Genomic DNA, 14,437 nt, shown 5'->3' with positions numbered 1-14,437 from the left:
ATGTCTGACGCCTCGGACTGGATCTCTTCCTGGACCAGGAAGCCTCTTATCTCTCATTCTTTCACTGAACTGCTGTGCCATGACCAATCTGCCATCTCCTCCAGGGACCCAAATTTTGCTTTCACTCTGGGGGAACCCAACTCTGTGGCCCCTTTCTCTGCTTTCCCCTCCTGACTTACCTGAAGGCACAGCACCCTCCTGCACTGGCTCCTTCCAGGTGTGGTCAGGTGGGGTCAGCAGAGCACATAGAAGCAATTGGCATTTCAGGGACATTATTTGGTCCCTGCTGGGCAGTACTTACAGTTACCAGGTCCCCGACCAGGGCGCAAGCCACAGCAGATCTCTCTTCCCCATGTCTCCGTTCTTCACAAGGGAGTCATCATGCTCAGACTCGACCCCGCCTTTCCCAGATGATTCAAGGTTTGCTCCAGCCTTCCAGGACTGCGGCTGTAATAGACACAGTACTGACTGCAGGTCCACACTGTAGTAATGTGACCCCTGCTGGCTGGATACTAGCAGAGTGAGCAGCTCACAGCAATGCCCACACCAGACCCAGGCACTGACCACCACGGTTGGTATCCAGCATTCTGAACCCAGCAGACACAGTTGCTTCATCCCCTCGATTATCCTGAGGATGAATACCCCACGGTGCTTCGACCAAACACCGTTGTCCACCAGTGTCTGTAAATACACAAGCACACTCCATCATCTTGCTCCTTTCTGCTAGCAGGGTACACTGGATTTTCTCTGGGGCGTACCTTCACCACCAAGCTTCCAGATGGGCTGGTGTCTGCTGAACTGATAAGCAGGTCTATTCCCGTGTGCGTGGCTGTATCCCCTTGTTAGCTGCACTGAAATTTGCAGGCCCTCTGATGCTTCCAGATCTTGTCCAGACATGCCGCTCTACACCGACTGTGCCTGAGCAACTGGCCACTGACTTTAACGTTGGTTGCTGGTAGGGCAACAGTAGACATCTCCAGGCATACTTTACTGTATAAAGCAGGAGTTTGAATCATAGAGTCATAATTTCCAACATTAGCAGATCGCTGGACATATTTGTAATCCATGGGCGCAGTCACCCGCCATGCTTGCCATGGGTGACAGCACATGGTAACGTTTACTGAATAGCATCTTTGAGCACAAGTGTCTGTCCCTGGTTCAATCCCTCTATGGTCTCTGGAACAAGCACATTTCCCGGCTTGATGAACTCTGGTTGCTAGGGGCAATGCCTGGCAGGTTACTTGTGGGCAGACATCCTGGAACTAGCCCCCAAATGTAGTGCTACCTCCTAGGGGCCGCTGGTCAATGTGATTCATCTCCCACCCTGCACAGCCAGGTACCCACATTTCTAGTCACACAGAGTCAAGAAGCAATCCTTGTGACTTTGTTTGTTTTTTGTTATATTAGGGGAATAGAACTTGGATGGGAATAGGGTACATATGGAATTCCCACCCGATTAAAGGAAATTGGTATGGATTAACTATGTACGCTCCAGTATATACATATATCCTTTTCCCCTTGACCTTCAGCAAATACAATTGCTTTCAGACTATCACTCTCAGGACCAGCTAGCACTGATGTATGGACCTGACACTGGCTCTGTCAGGCACAAAGCAAATGCTCTTTGCAAGCAGGAACTGTGGGCCCCTATGGTGTAGCAAAAATAGAAGTCCTTGGTGCTTTCTGTCCTACATGTGGCTACTGCTCCCAGTACCACCTCTTCAGGCACTGCCTTCCCTCCTGGCTGCAGCTGCCGCTTTCCCCTGCCCATACCACCACAGTCCTCCTGACTGGTTCTACACCCATTCCAAACTGCTCTATCCCAGTCCTTTCAGGTGTGCCTCCCAGTTCTACTGACTGTGTGTCACTCACCATCCCTCTTGGCTGTTCCTTTCATCCTGGAGACTTGTCCAGCAGTGTTCTCCCACTGTCATCTCCTTGCTCACAGTGCCTCCTGGCTAGTACACCTCCATGGTTTTGTTCCTTTCATCCCAGACCCAAGGTCACCCCCCCAGACTGGGGAGCTCCCTCAAAGACCACGACGGCTAAACACTCCATCTCCAGATTCCACCCAAACTCTCCTCCCCTGCTAGGCTGACCCTGAGTATTTGAGGGGGCCTGCCCCCTGCCAATCCAAGTTAGGGATTGGTCAGGGCCCTCAGAATATTCCAAGCAGCTCCACCTTACCTCCCCTCCTATCTTTTTTATAAGGCTCCAGTACATTCTAGAAAAGAGTGAAGGTCTTAGTGATGCTGCCTGGGAATCATCCAGCTTTCCCTGGGTCTCTGCCCAACCCCGAAAAAAAACAGACAGGCTTGACTACCAGCCAAGCGTGCACACATTTTCCTACACTTAAACATAAAAAAAACTATCTACAATTCTAGCACTAGAGTGTGATACATCAATAAAAATTAACAGCTACAAATTATGGCACAGCATCATATGCTTCACACATATGTTTGACATTGTGTATCTGTGAGGATATGGCTATCTTAGTAAAGAAGCATGATTAATTTCCTCATGTCAGAGCTGCCTCATGATGAATGGTGATCTGATGAGTGATGGAGAAAAAATCAGGGGGAAATCAAGGGTGCGTGTTATATGCCGATCCTCCACCATTTTGGAGCTTCTGGGCGGCTTTCAGCCGCCTTCGGCCCTTCTCGGTGGCTTTTGGCGGCTTTCGGCTGCCTTCAGCCCTTCTCGTCGGCTCCGCCGAGAACGGCCGAGAGTGGCCGAAAACTGACGAGAAGGGCGAAGGTGGGCGAAAGCCGACGAGAAGGGCCGAAGATGGCCGAAATCCAACGAGAACAGCCAAGAATTACCGATCGCCGCCGGGATTCACAGGACATCTCGGCGGCACCATTTTTAAAAATAAAAGCTGAAAATGACATTGACAAGGGGACAAGGCTGCAACTATGGACAATGCCGCAAATATGGACAAGGCTGCATTGATGGACAAGGCTGCATGACAAAGCTGCATATGACACTGACAAGGGTGCAATGATGGACAAGGCTGCATGACAAGGCTGCAAATGACACTGACAAGGCTTCAGATGGACACTGATAAGGCTGCATTGATGGGCATTTAAATGTAAGTTTTAATTTTCCTTAAACTTCCCTCCTAAAAGTTTTTTTCCTTAAAAAAACTTGGGGTGCGTGTTATACGCCGGTGCGTGTTATATGCCAATAAATACAGTACTTGCACCACAGATCCTTGAGTACAGTTTTCTCTCCAGCAAGGAGAACGGTGACCAGCAAAGTAGTAATAATACTAAATCTCCCTCCAAATATTGTGAGATTAGAAGTCGCAGGCAGCAGTTCCTGACACAATGCAAATATAGAGTTATGAGATGCAGAGTATAGGAATGCCTAGGCGCAATCACCTGCCAGGAAGTACACTGCTATTTTTTTCAAGAATAATTTTGGGCAAAAGGTAAATGTTTCAGGGTACAATTAATATTTCTAGATGTTTCCTAAAGTATAGCAATTCAGGTTAACTTTAATACTTCATAAAACTTTCCACACTTGGCTAAATCTTTAACAATAACTTTATGGCAAATTACTGTGAAATGTTAACTTTATCTGTAATAACTACTGTATGTTGATGAATTCAGGATATAAATAACAATGGGTCCAGTGAGAATTACAGCAGCAATTTTAAATACAGTAACATAGTTAAATACATCTTATAAATATATCTCTAATTAGCCTTCAGGCTTCTAAGCAGACCATAACTACAGTACCACAAGACACCCAGTGAAACAATTCACCATACAAATGCTTTTCCTGCAATGTGAGTTTCACAGAGCACAAAGAATAAATTACCTGTTCTAGAGCAAAAACACGCCATAGCTCTTGGCTTTTACTTTTCACAGCTTGGAAGATCAAAGAGCAAATATTTTAAGCAAACTACATAACAGCTGTATACTCAGAAAAGTAAAGTTACTGACTTATCATTCAACTTAAACCAGTATTGTTACTAGCTGCTATAATAAAATGAAGGAAGACAACTATTCAAGAATTACTGAAGTCTGGCTAACTGGAATGGGCCATCTGCAAACCTCTAGAATTTTTCTATTTATTTTTTTTCTTATGATATACATGATAATAGTAACAGGAAATCTTCTAATAATTTCAGTCATCACATCTGAACATTGTCTTCATTCCCCAATGTATATGTTCCTATGTAGTTTATCCTTATCAGAAGTTGCTTTTACTACCAATCTTATTCCTAATTTTTTACATGTTTTATGGGAAAATGGAGCTGCTATAAATCTAGGAAACTGTCTTGCACAATTTTATCTGTGTGGATCATTGGGAGCAACAGAGTGCTTTTTATTTGCATCAATGTCCTATGATCGCTACTTGGCTATTTCCAGACCACTCCATTATTGTTCTGTGATGAGTTTTGCCTTTTGTGGCAAACTTGTACTATTCCTATGGGTATGTGCATTTGTTAGCATGTCAATCACTTTAGTTATGGTTACTCAGCTACAATTTTGTGGCCCTAAAATTATCGATCATTATTTCTGTGATTTTGCTCCCATACTAAAACTTTCTTGCTCAGACACCTATGCGGTTGAAATAGAGACCTTCATATTTACGTCTTCAGTGATACTCTTTACATTTTTGTTTGTTATTGGAACTTACATTTGCATTATTATTACTATTATGAAGATCCCTTCATCCACAGGTAGATGGAAAACATTTTCCACATGCAGCTCGCATCTAGCTGCAGTGTGCACATATTATGGAACACTTTTTAGTGTCTATGTAATACCCACACATAGCTTTTCAAGCACAGTTAGTAAGACTTTATCTCTTATTTACACAGTTGTCACTCCCATGTTCAACCCCATAATATATAGCTTGAGAAATGAACATTTTAAATCAGGTGTGCAAAAATGTTTAGGAAAATGTTTCATAAGAAAAGAAGGGCATCTCTTAGGCCATTTCACACCTTAACCTTGCAGTACATTGCTTTGCTGCACGTGTTAACACACATTGTATTAAGTGAGACTATTCCCTTTGAAAAGACTACCAAGGCAACAGATCTTAGTATAAAATGGACATAACCCCCTATTAAAATGTAGCACACCACAATGCACAGCATGTGTGTTATGGTGTGCTGCAGTGCTGATGTTTGGCTAGCTATTTAACAATGCATTGAGGCATCAATCTAAATTAATGCAAAACTGTGCTACGGTACTGCAAAACAATACACTATGATTGTGCCTGGGTTTGTTTCATGGGGCATTCACTGAACTGCTTTTCAATTCAAATGTAAATGTCAATCTGAAGCAAGGGATTGTCAAACAAAGGGTATTGGGAGCTGAGCACTGCCCTTGGGGACACGTACTAATGCAAAAATAAAAACATAAAAATATTTATATATATATATATATATTGTGTTTTTTTTTCAAAATTGTCGCTCTTTTTTTGTTTATAGCACAAAAAATAAAAACTGCAGAGGTGATCAAATACCACCAAAATAAAGCTCTATTTGTGGGGAAAAAAGGACATAAAATTTTGTTTGGGTGCAACATCGCACGACCGCACAACTGTCAGTTAAATCGATGCAGTGCCAAATTGCAAAATTTGCTCTGGTAAGGAAGGGGGTAAAATCCTCCAGGGCAGATGTGGTTAAATACTGTAACATGTTTAGGGGAAGTCTGCACCTGTAGGATGTGTGCGATGTATGACAGAAAAACTGACATTTTGAAAAAAACAAAACAATGTCATAAACAACACTTTGATTCAGGCTTGATAAAACCTATACCGAACCCTGATCTTTGATTAGGGTCTGATACAGTATGCATATTAAAATGGGCCCCACATGAAAATGTGGTGTTTCCCTTAAAAATCCATATGAGACGCTAATCTCTGATATGTACATTAAAAAATAAAGAAAAGTAGGGTTACCCTTAAATATCCATACTAAATTATAATCCAGGCATGCAGCTTAGCAGGTCAGGAAAAGGGGACAGTGAGCGTGAGGCCCCCACCTCCGGTACTATACTAGCTCATATGCCCTCAACATGGGGAGGGCACCTTGCCATGTTGATGGGGACAAGGACATCTTCCCCACATACCTCAGGGGATGTGGTAGTCTGCAGGGGAAGTTATCAGAACATGGAAGCTTCCATTTAAGATTTAAGAATTGATATGGATCTACATCACTGGATGACATGGTTTATGTTACATTTTCTTTTAGTTTTTTGCTTTTTATTAACCACTTGACAGTTAACCCCCTCGTGACCAGACCAGTTTTCAGCTTTCAGTGCTCTCACACTTTGAATGACAATTACTCAGTGATGTAGCACTGTACCCAAATAAATTTTTTGTCCTTTTTTTTTCCACAAATAGAGCTTTCTTTTGGTGGTACTTGATCACCTCTGTTTTTTTTTTTTGCACTATAAATGAACAAATTTTACTTTGTTTCTTTGATAAAATTTTGCAAATTATTAATTTGTCTTCATAAGTTTTGGCCACAATTTATACTACTACATATCTTTGGTAAAAATAATCCAAATTAGTGGACATTATTTGGTCTTTGTGAAAGTTAGAGAGTCTACAAGCTGTGGTGCAAATCATACAAAATTGATCACATCTGAAGTAATGGTGGCCTATTTCATTTCTTGAGACCCAAACAAGCCAGGAAAGTACAAATACCCCCCAAATGACCCCTTTTTTGAAAGTAGACATTCCAAAGTATTTAGTGAGAGGCATGGTGAGCTTTTTGATGTTGTCATTTTTTCCCACAATTCTTTGCAAAATTAAGATTTTTTTTTCACAAAATTGTCATTGTAATAGGTTATTTCTCTCACATGGCATGTGTATTCCACAGATGACGCCCCAAAATAAATTCTGCTACTCCTCCTGAGTATTACAATACCCCATGTGTGGAACTTTTCCACAGCCTAGCCACTGAGAGAAGCCCAACATGCAGGGAGCACCATCAGGTGTTCTAGGAGCATAAATTACACATCTAACTTGTAGACTATCTATTACGATTTTGAAGGCCCTGGAGCACCAGGACAATGGCACGTGACACTGATGTGGCACTGATGACAGATGGCACTGATACATGGTACTGATGACATGTGACACTGATGTGGCACTGATGACAGATGCCACTAACACGTGGTACTGATAGCACGTGACACTGATGACAGATGGCACTAATATGTGGCGCTGATGACAAATGGCACTAATACGTGGCACTGATGACACTGATGACAGATGGCACTGATACGTGGCATTGATGACAGGTGACACTGATAACAGATGGCACGTGACACTGACAGGTGGCATTGATGACAGATGGCACTGATACCTGGCACTGATGACAGATGGCACTAATATGTGGCACTGATGACACGTGAAACTGATATGGCACTGATAACAGATGACACTATGTGGCACTGATGTGGCACTGATGACAGATGGCACTATGTGGCACTGATGACACATGGCAATGATGTGGCACTGATGACAGATGGCACTTATACATTTCACTGGTGACAGATGGCACTTATATGTGGCACATGGCACTGACAGTTGGCACTGGGGCAAATGGCACTGACAGGTGGCACTGGGGACAGGTGGCACTGGGGACAGGTGGCACTGACAGGTGGCACTGGGGACAGATGGCACTGACAGGTGACACTGGGGACAGATGGCACTGACAGGTGGCAGTGGGGACAGGTGGCAATGGGAACAGATGGCAGTAGCGACAAATGGCAGTGACATTGTGGGCACTTTATTTTATGTGGTTTTTTTCCTACTCACGGCCGCTGCAGCCATTCATCTCTCCCTCCTCACACGCTGTCTCTGTGTGAGGATTGAGAGCCAGCAATGAGAGATGTTCCACTGTAAACGGCTGCTGTGATTGGCCATTTACAGCGATCTGTGACTGACTGTGTCCAAGGGACATGGCCAGCACAGAACTTCCCCGATCCACGATCGCGGGAGCACGCATTGCGGAAGTAAACAGGAGGACGTCCAGGGATGGCCTCTCTGCAATTGGCGTCCGCGCTGCAGCCGTCTTTCGGTTAGAGTGCGGACCCCTAGTGGTTAAAGGGCTGTGCTTTTGTTTTTATTTACCCTTGATATATTTTTTGGTGAAGGAGTAGGGGTACTTTATACCCCCTACTCATTCACATGGGGGCCTGTATCTGGGTGTACCCTTAATGGTAATGGGGATTTCCAGATTCTGCAAAGCCCCCCTACTAGAGACTCCTACAACCATAAGGCCAGGATTGTGGGGAAGAGACCTTTGTCCTCATCAACATAGGGACAAAGTGCTTTTCAAGGGGCATCTCTCCCTGGCAAGAGACCTCCCCAAGCTGAGAGCATATGCTCTGGTACAGTTCAGGAGGGGACATATGCTAATCCCACCCTATCTGTCCGTGCCAGGCTGCATGCTTGGATAAAGGGACGGATTACATTTTTTATAGTAACCTTACACGTTTTTGTTTTTGTATGGGATTCCCCCCTAAAATCCATTTCAGACTTTAAGCACTTGCCGAGAGACCAAAAATGTTGTAAAAAAAATGCATTTTTCTTTGTTTCTATTATAAAATTTAGCAAATTAGTAATTTTTCTTCATAAATCTTGACCAAAATTTATACTGCTACATATCTTTGGTAAAAAATAACCCAAATCAATGTATATTATTTGGTCTTTGTGAAAGTTATAGAGTCTGCAAGCTACAGTATGGTGCCAATCATTGAAAATTGATCACACCTGATGTACTGACTCATTTCTTGAGACACTAACAAGCCAGGAAAGTGACCCCTTTTTGGAAAGTAGACATTCCATGATATTTAGTAAGAGGCATGGTGAGTTTTTTCACATATTATTTTTTTTTACAATTTTTTTTTTACAAAATTGTCATAGTAACAGGTCATTTCTCTCACATGGTATATGCATACTTACAACCCCAAGGCACATTCTCCTACTCCTCCTAAGTATGGTGATACCACATGTGTGAGATTTTTACACAGTCTGGGCACATACAGAGGCCCAACATGCAGGGAATACGTCAAGCATTCTAGGGACATACAGTGCCTTCAAAAAGTATTCATACCTCTAGCTCAGGTTGGGGAATCTGTCCACATGATAACGATTAGTCGTGCACTCCACAAATATGGCCTTTATGGAAGAGTGGCAAGAAGAAAGCCATTGTTGAAAATAAGCCATAAGAAGTCCCATGTGCAGTTTGCGCGAAGCTATGTGGGGGACACAGCAAACATGTGGAAGAAAGTGCTGTGGTCAGATGGGACCAGAATTGAATTTTTTGGCCTAAAAGCAAAACACTATGTGTAGCAAAGAACTAAGACTGCAAATTACCCTGAACACACCATTCTCAATGTGAAACATGGTGGTAGAAGCATCATGTTGTGGGGATGCTTTTCTTCAGCAGGGATAGGGAAGCTGGTCAGATTCAATGGGTGGAGCCAAAAACAGGGTAATCTTAAAAGAAAACCTGTTAGAGTCTGCAAAGAACTTGAAACTGGAGCAGAGGTTCACCTTACAGCAGGAAAACAACCCTAAACATACTGCCAGTGCTACAATGGAATGGTTTGGATCAAAGAATATTCATGTCTAAGCCCTTGTACACACAGTCGGACATTCCGACAACCAAATCCGTCGGATTTTGTCCAAAAGATTTTGTCCGAAACTGTTGCATAAACACAGTCGGACAAAGTTGTCAGAAAATCCAATCGTACTTAACGTGATGACCTTATTTCATTAGGACGGGACTACGTTCAGGCTAGTAGCCAATAGCTTTGGTCTAGGAATTTGATCTGAGCATGTGTGGCACTTTGTCTGATCGGAATTCTCTACACATGATCGGACAAAGTCCGATCGGATCATGTTGTCGGAAAATTTTATAGCCCAGCTGGAAAACTTGGTCCGTCGGATACTCCGACGGAAACAGTCCGATGGAGCCCAAACATTGTCGGATTATCCGACAACATGGTCCTATCGGATATTGTCCATCGGAATGTCGACCATGTGTACAAGGGCCTAGAATGGTCCAGTCAAAGTACAGACCTAAATCCAATTGAGAATCTGTGGCAAAACTTGAAAATTGCTGTTTACAGATGCTCTCTATCCAATTTGACAGAGCTTGAGCTATTTTGCAAAGGAGAATGGGCAAAAATTTCACTGTCTAGATGTGCAAAGCCGGTAAAGACATACCCAAAACGACTTGCAACTGGAACTTCGGTGAAAGGTGGTTCTACAAAGTATTGACTGGGGGGGGGGGGGGGGTGAATACACATGCATGCCACACTTTTCACATATTTATCTGAAAAAATGTTGAAAACCATCTATCATTTTCCTTCCACTTCACACTTATGTGCCACTTTGTATTGGGTCATCACATAAAATCCCGATAAAATACATTTACGTTTTTGGTTGTAACATGACAAATTGTGGAACATTTTGTGGGGTATGAATACTTTTTCAAGGCACTGTAAAGTACACATATAAATACATTACACATATCATTTCCTGACAACCAAACTACCACTTTTGAAGGCCCTGGAGCACCGGGAGAATGAAAACACCCACAAAATGACTCTATTTTGGAAAGAAAACACCCTAACGTATATTCTATGAGGCATAATGAGTCTTTTGAACATATTATTTTTTTCCACATCTTTTTGGAAAATGTGGAAAGAAAATGAAAACACATTTTTCTATGCATTTTTATACATTTGTATGGCACTGACAGGTTCTGATGAGCATCCACTGATAGGGGGGCATTGATGAGCACTTACTGATGGGCACTGTATTGACACTAATGGGCACTTTAGTGGCACTGATGTAGCACATAGGTGCCACTGTAGGGCACTGATGTGGCACTGTAGAGTAAAAATGTGGCGCTGATGGGGCACTGATGAGGCACAGAAGAGGCACAGGTGTGTGCTGCTTGGGCAGTGTAGAGAACTGCTGGGCACTGATGGGGCACAGATGTGTACTGATGTGGCACTGTTGAGCACTTCTGCACTGATGGGGTACTGTAGAGCACTGCTTTGGCACTGTAAAGCCCTGCTGTAGCACTGATGGGGCACTGATGGGGAATCAATGAGCACTTGGAATAGAAAAAAAAAAACTCAAGAAGCCTTACGCTGCAGCTTCTTCCTCCTCTCCTCACATGATCGGTGTGAAGAAAGGAGAGAACCAGACAGGATGCTGTTTTGTTGACAGTGATCGCTCCGTCATTGGATGGAGCGATCACGTGTAAATTGCCGCTGGGATTAGCCCTTTACCCCAATCTGTGACATGCCATGTCTCAAGAACCCGGCGAGCATGGACACATCCGTATGCACGTCCCAGGTCAATGAATGAACACGGAACAAAAACGTGAGGGAGGGAAGTTCACCCACGTGAACTCACAGTTTTCTTGGAGCTCTGTCTGTGAAGCCTGTGAGTGTTTCCCCCCCCCAGCAAGCAAGGTAGCAACCGTAGGCCTCCTCAGACCACCATCTAGAGCACTGTGAGCATTACAGGCCTCATAATTTCACTGCCCAGAGAACTGTGCAGCAATTACAGTCCCCTGACCGTCCAGAGCACTGTCTGCATTTAGTGTGATATTTACCTCTATTGTTAATGCTGAGAGAGAGAGGAGTTGATAAAAAAAATGGTGATTATTCTAATCCAAACACTAATGATATTGTAGACTGTGTACTTTTTCTTTGAATATATCTGAGAATTAGAACTGTCGAAGTAATAATTTTTGAACAGTAAACTATTTTTATAGAAATACAGTAAGCATTACTCTTGAGTATTGGTTTATTATTCTGTGCCAGTGGCAGTGTCTGTGCTGTTAGCTGCTGACATTTTTTGTTGCGTTCAGATACTTGAACTGTTAAAGTTCATGTAAATGTTCATGGTGGCATCACAGGGAAAGAGGTTTTTTTTTTTAACATTACATTTCTGCCAAAAAGCAATATTCTTTTAACAAAACATGTTTTTACTTATAAAGACATTATATAATGGCTAAATCTGTGTTTGTGTACTTTGTTCAAACCTTAATACCATAAATAATGACGTTATTCGATTTTTTTTAACTCCAGGAGTATATAATGAGTTTGTAAATTCTAGAGAAGTGCTTAAATAATGCATTGCAACTTAATTAAACCCATTCGATTATAATCAACTAAAATGATTTTAGTCGACTAAAATGCACTGGAAATTTTAGTCGACTAAAATGTACTGCTGATTTTAATAGACTAAAATGTGACTAAAACTAAAACAATATAGATGACTGAAATGATGACTAAAACTGAAATGGCATATTAGTCAAAAGACTATGACTAAAACTAAATTGAAATATGATTGATGATTTTGAGGAAGAGAAACTTATCCTCACCAACATGGGTTGCTTTGCCAGATAGGTCCCTTCTGGCAGGGTAACTCCCATGTTCAGGAGAAGGGTGCATGCCCATCTCCCCTTTCCTGACCAGTCAGGATGCATGCTCGGATAAGGGTTTGGTATGTATTTTTAGGGAGAACTTTGCCCTTTTTTCTTCTTACTTTTTGACATGTGGTTCCTCCTTAAAAAATACACCAGGCCTGAAGGGTCTGGTATAGAATTTGGGGTCAAAATCATATTTTTTTTTTTTTTGCATGAGGTCTCCCACGAAATTAACACCAGACCTAAAGGCCCTGGTATGAATTGGGGCAAAGTCCCAAGCTATTTTTTGTTTACCACCCCTGCCCCTTTGCTTTCATGGATGTGGAATCTCAGCCATGTAAGTGAATTGGGCTTGTGAATTCACTAGAATCATCTGAGTGTCAAACCAGCCAAAATGTAATCTGCACTTGTGTTCAGATCAAACCTTGAGTTCATTCCTATAGAGTACCCTTTTGAAATAAGTAATAAGGCACATATGTATGAGGCACATATGTTTCTTGTGTTCATTTCCTTTGGCATGTGAAGATTTAATTCCCCCTCCCTTATTTTAAATGGGACATCAGGATTCTTATTATCCTTCATCACATCTTTTTTGGGGGGAAGAGGAATTGGTTCACATTCGCTGCAAACCCTTTCCTGTCCATACTCAGTATACATTGTTAATTGGAGTGAATCTCCTAGGATATGATATGTCATTTGGTTAAATGTCTTTTTCAGAGGATTACAGTAGATCAACCTGTTTTGTTACAGTACATGAATTGTATTGCCTATTTAAATGATGAATGTGCTCTTTCGACTTTTTAAAAATTCTCTCCTTGATGAATGATCTTTGTTGAATATTTATTGAACATAAGTTGAACATATACAAGTTGAACATAAATACTGTTTGCCTGTTCGCTGAACAGCGAACAATTTTGCGGCAAATTTGAAAGCCGCAAAACGCCATTAAAGTCTATGGAACACTAACATGAAAAAACAAAAATGCTAATTTTAAAGGCTTATATGCAAGTTATTGCCATAAAACGTGTTTGGGGACCCAGGTCCTGCCCCAGGGGACATGTATCAATGCAAAAAAAAGTTTTAACAACGGCCGTTTTTTGGGGAGCAGTGATTTTAATAATGCTTGAAGTGAAACAATAAAAATGAAATATTCCTTTAAATATTGTGCCTGGGGAGTATCCTTAGAATGCCTGTAAAGTAGCACATTTTTCCAATGTTTATAACAATACCACAGCAAACTGACATTTCTAAATGAAAAAAAGTAATTTAAAACTGCTTGCGGCTGTAATGTATTGTCAGGTGCTGGTAATACTATATAGATAAAAATCATTGAAAAAAATGGCATGGGTTCCCCCCCCCAGTCTTTTACCAGGCCCTTTGGGTCTGGTATAGATATTAAGGGGAACCCCGCACCCAAATAAAAAAAAAATTGCGTGGGGGTAACCCCAAAATCCATACCAGGCCCTTCAGGTCTGGTATGGATATTAAGGAGAACCCCAAACTAAAATTAAAAAAATTGCATAGGGGTCCCCTCCAAAATCCATACCAGGCCTTTATCCAAGCACGCAACCTGGCAGGCTGCAGGAAAAGGGGAGGACAAGAGAGCGCCTCCCCCTCTTGAACCATAACAAGGCCACATGCACTCAACATGGGGAGGGTACTTTGAGGCCCCCCAAAGCACCTTGTCCCCATATTGATGGGGAAAAGGGCCTCATCCCTACAACCCTTGGCCGGTGGTTGTGGGGGTCTGTGGGCAGGGATATTATTGGAATTTGGAAGCCTCCTTTAACAAGGGGACCTCCAGATCCCACCCCCTATGTGAATAGGTATAGGGTATATTTACCCCTACACATTCAGTAAAAAGTGGCAAAATGTTAAAAATGACAGTAGGCAATTTGTCCTTTATTAAAAACAAGACAAGTCCTTTATTAAAAAAAAAAAACTGTCCCATGATGTCCATTGATCTTCGATCACATCTTCGATCACAATAAAATATAAAAACAG

General features: G+C 42.2%; 1 protein-coding gene across 1 annotated transcript; it reads left to right on the top strand.

Annotated features, from left to right (window-relative positions):
• The first annotated feature begins 3,705 nt into the window (after positions 1-3,705).
• Positions 3,706-5,441, top strand: LOC143940226 (olfactory receptor 6N1-like). The gene has a single exon (XM_077461397.1). It carries the CDS (start codon positions 3,997-3,999, stop codon positions 4,963-4,965), a length of 969 nt encoding a protein of 322 aa, XP_077317523.1. The 5' UTR covers positions 3,706-3,996; the 3' UTR covers positions 4,966-5,441.
• The last annotated feature ends 8,996 nt before the right edge of the window (positions 5,442-14,437 follow it).

This window comes from Lithobates pipiens, unplaced genomic scaffold (assembly GCF_037356315.1).
Source record: "Lithobates pipiens isolate NorthernLeopardFrog02 unplaced genomic scaffold, aLitPip1_a1.2 Scaffold_3, whole genome shotgun sequence".
NCBI lineage: Eukaryota > Metazoa > Chordata > Amphibia > Anura > Ranidae > Lithobates > Lithobates pipiens.
Note: the sequence above shows the minus strand (reverse complement) of the source record. Positions and strands in the feature narration are given on the sequence as shown.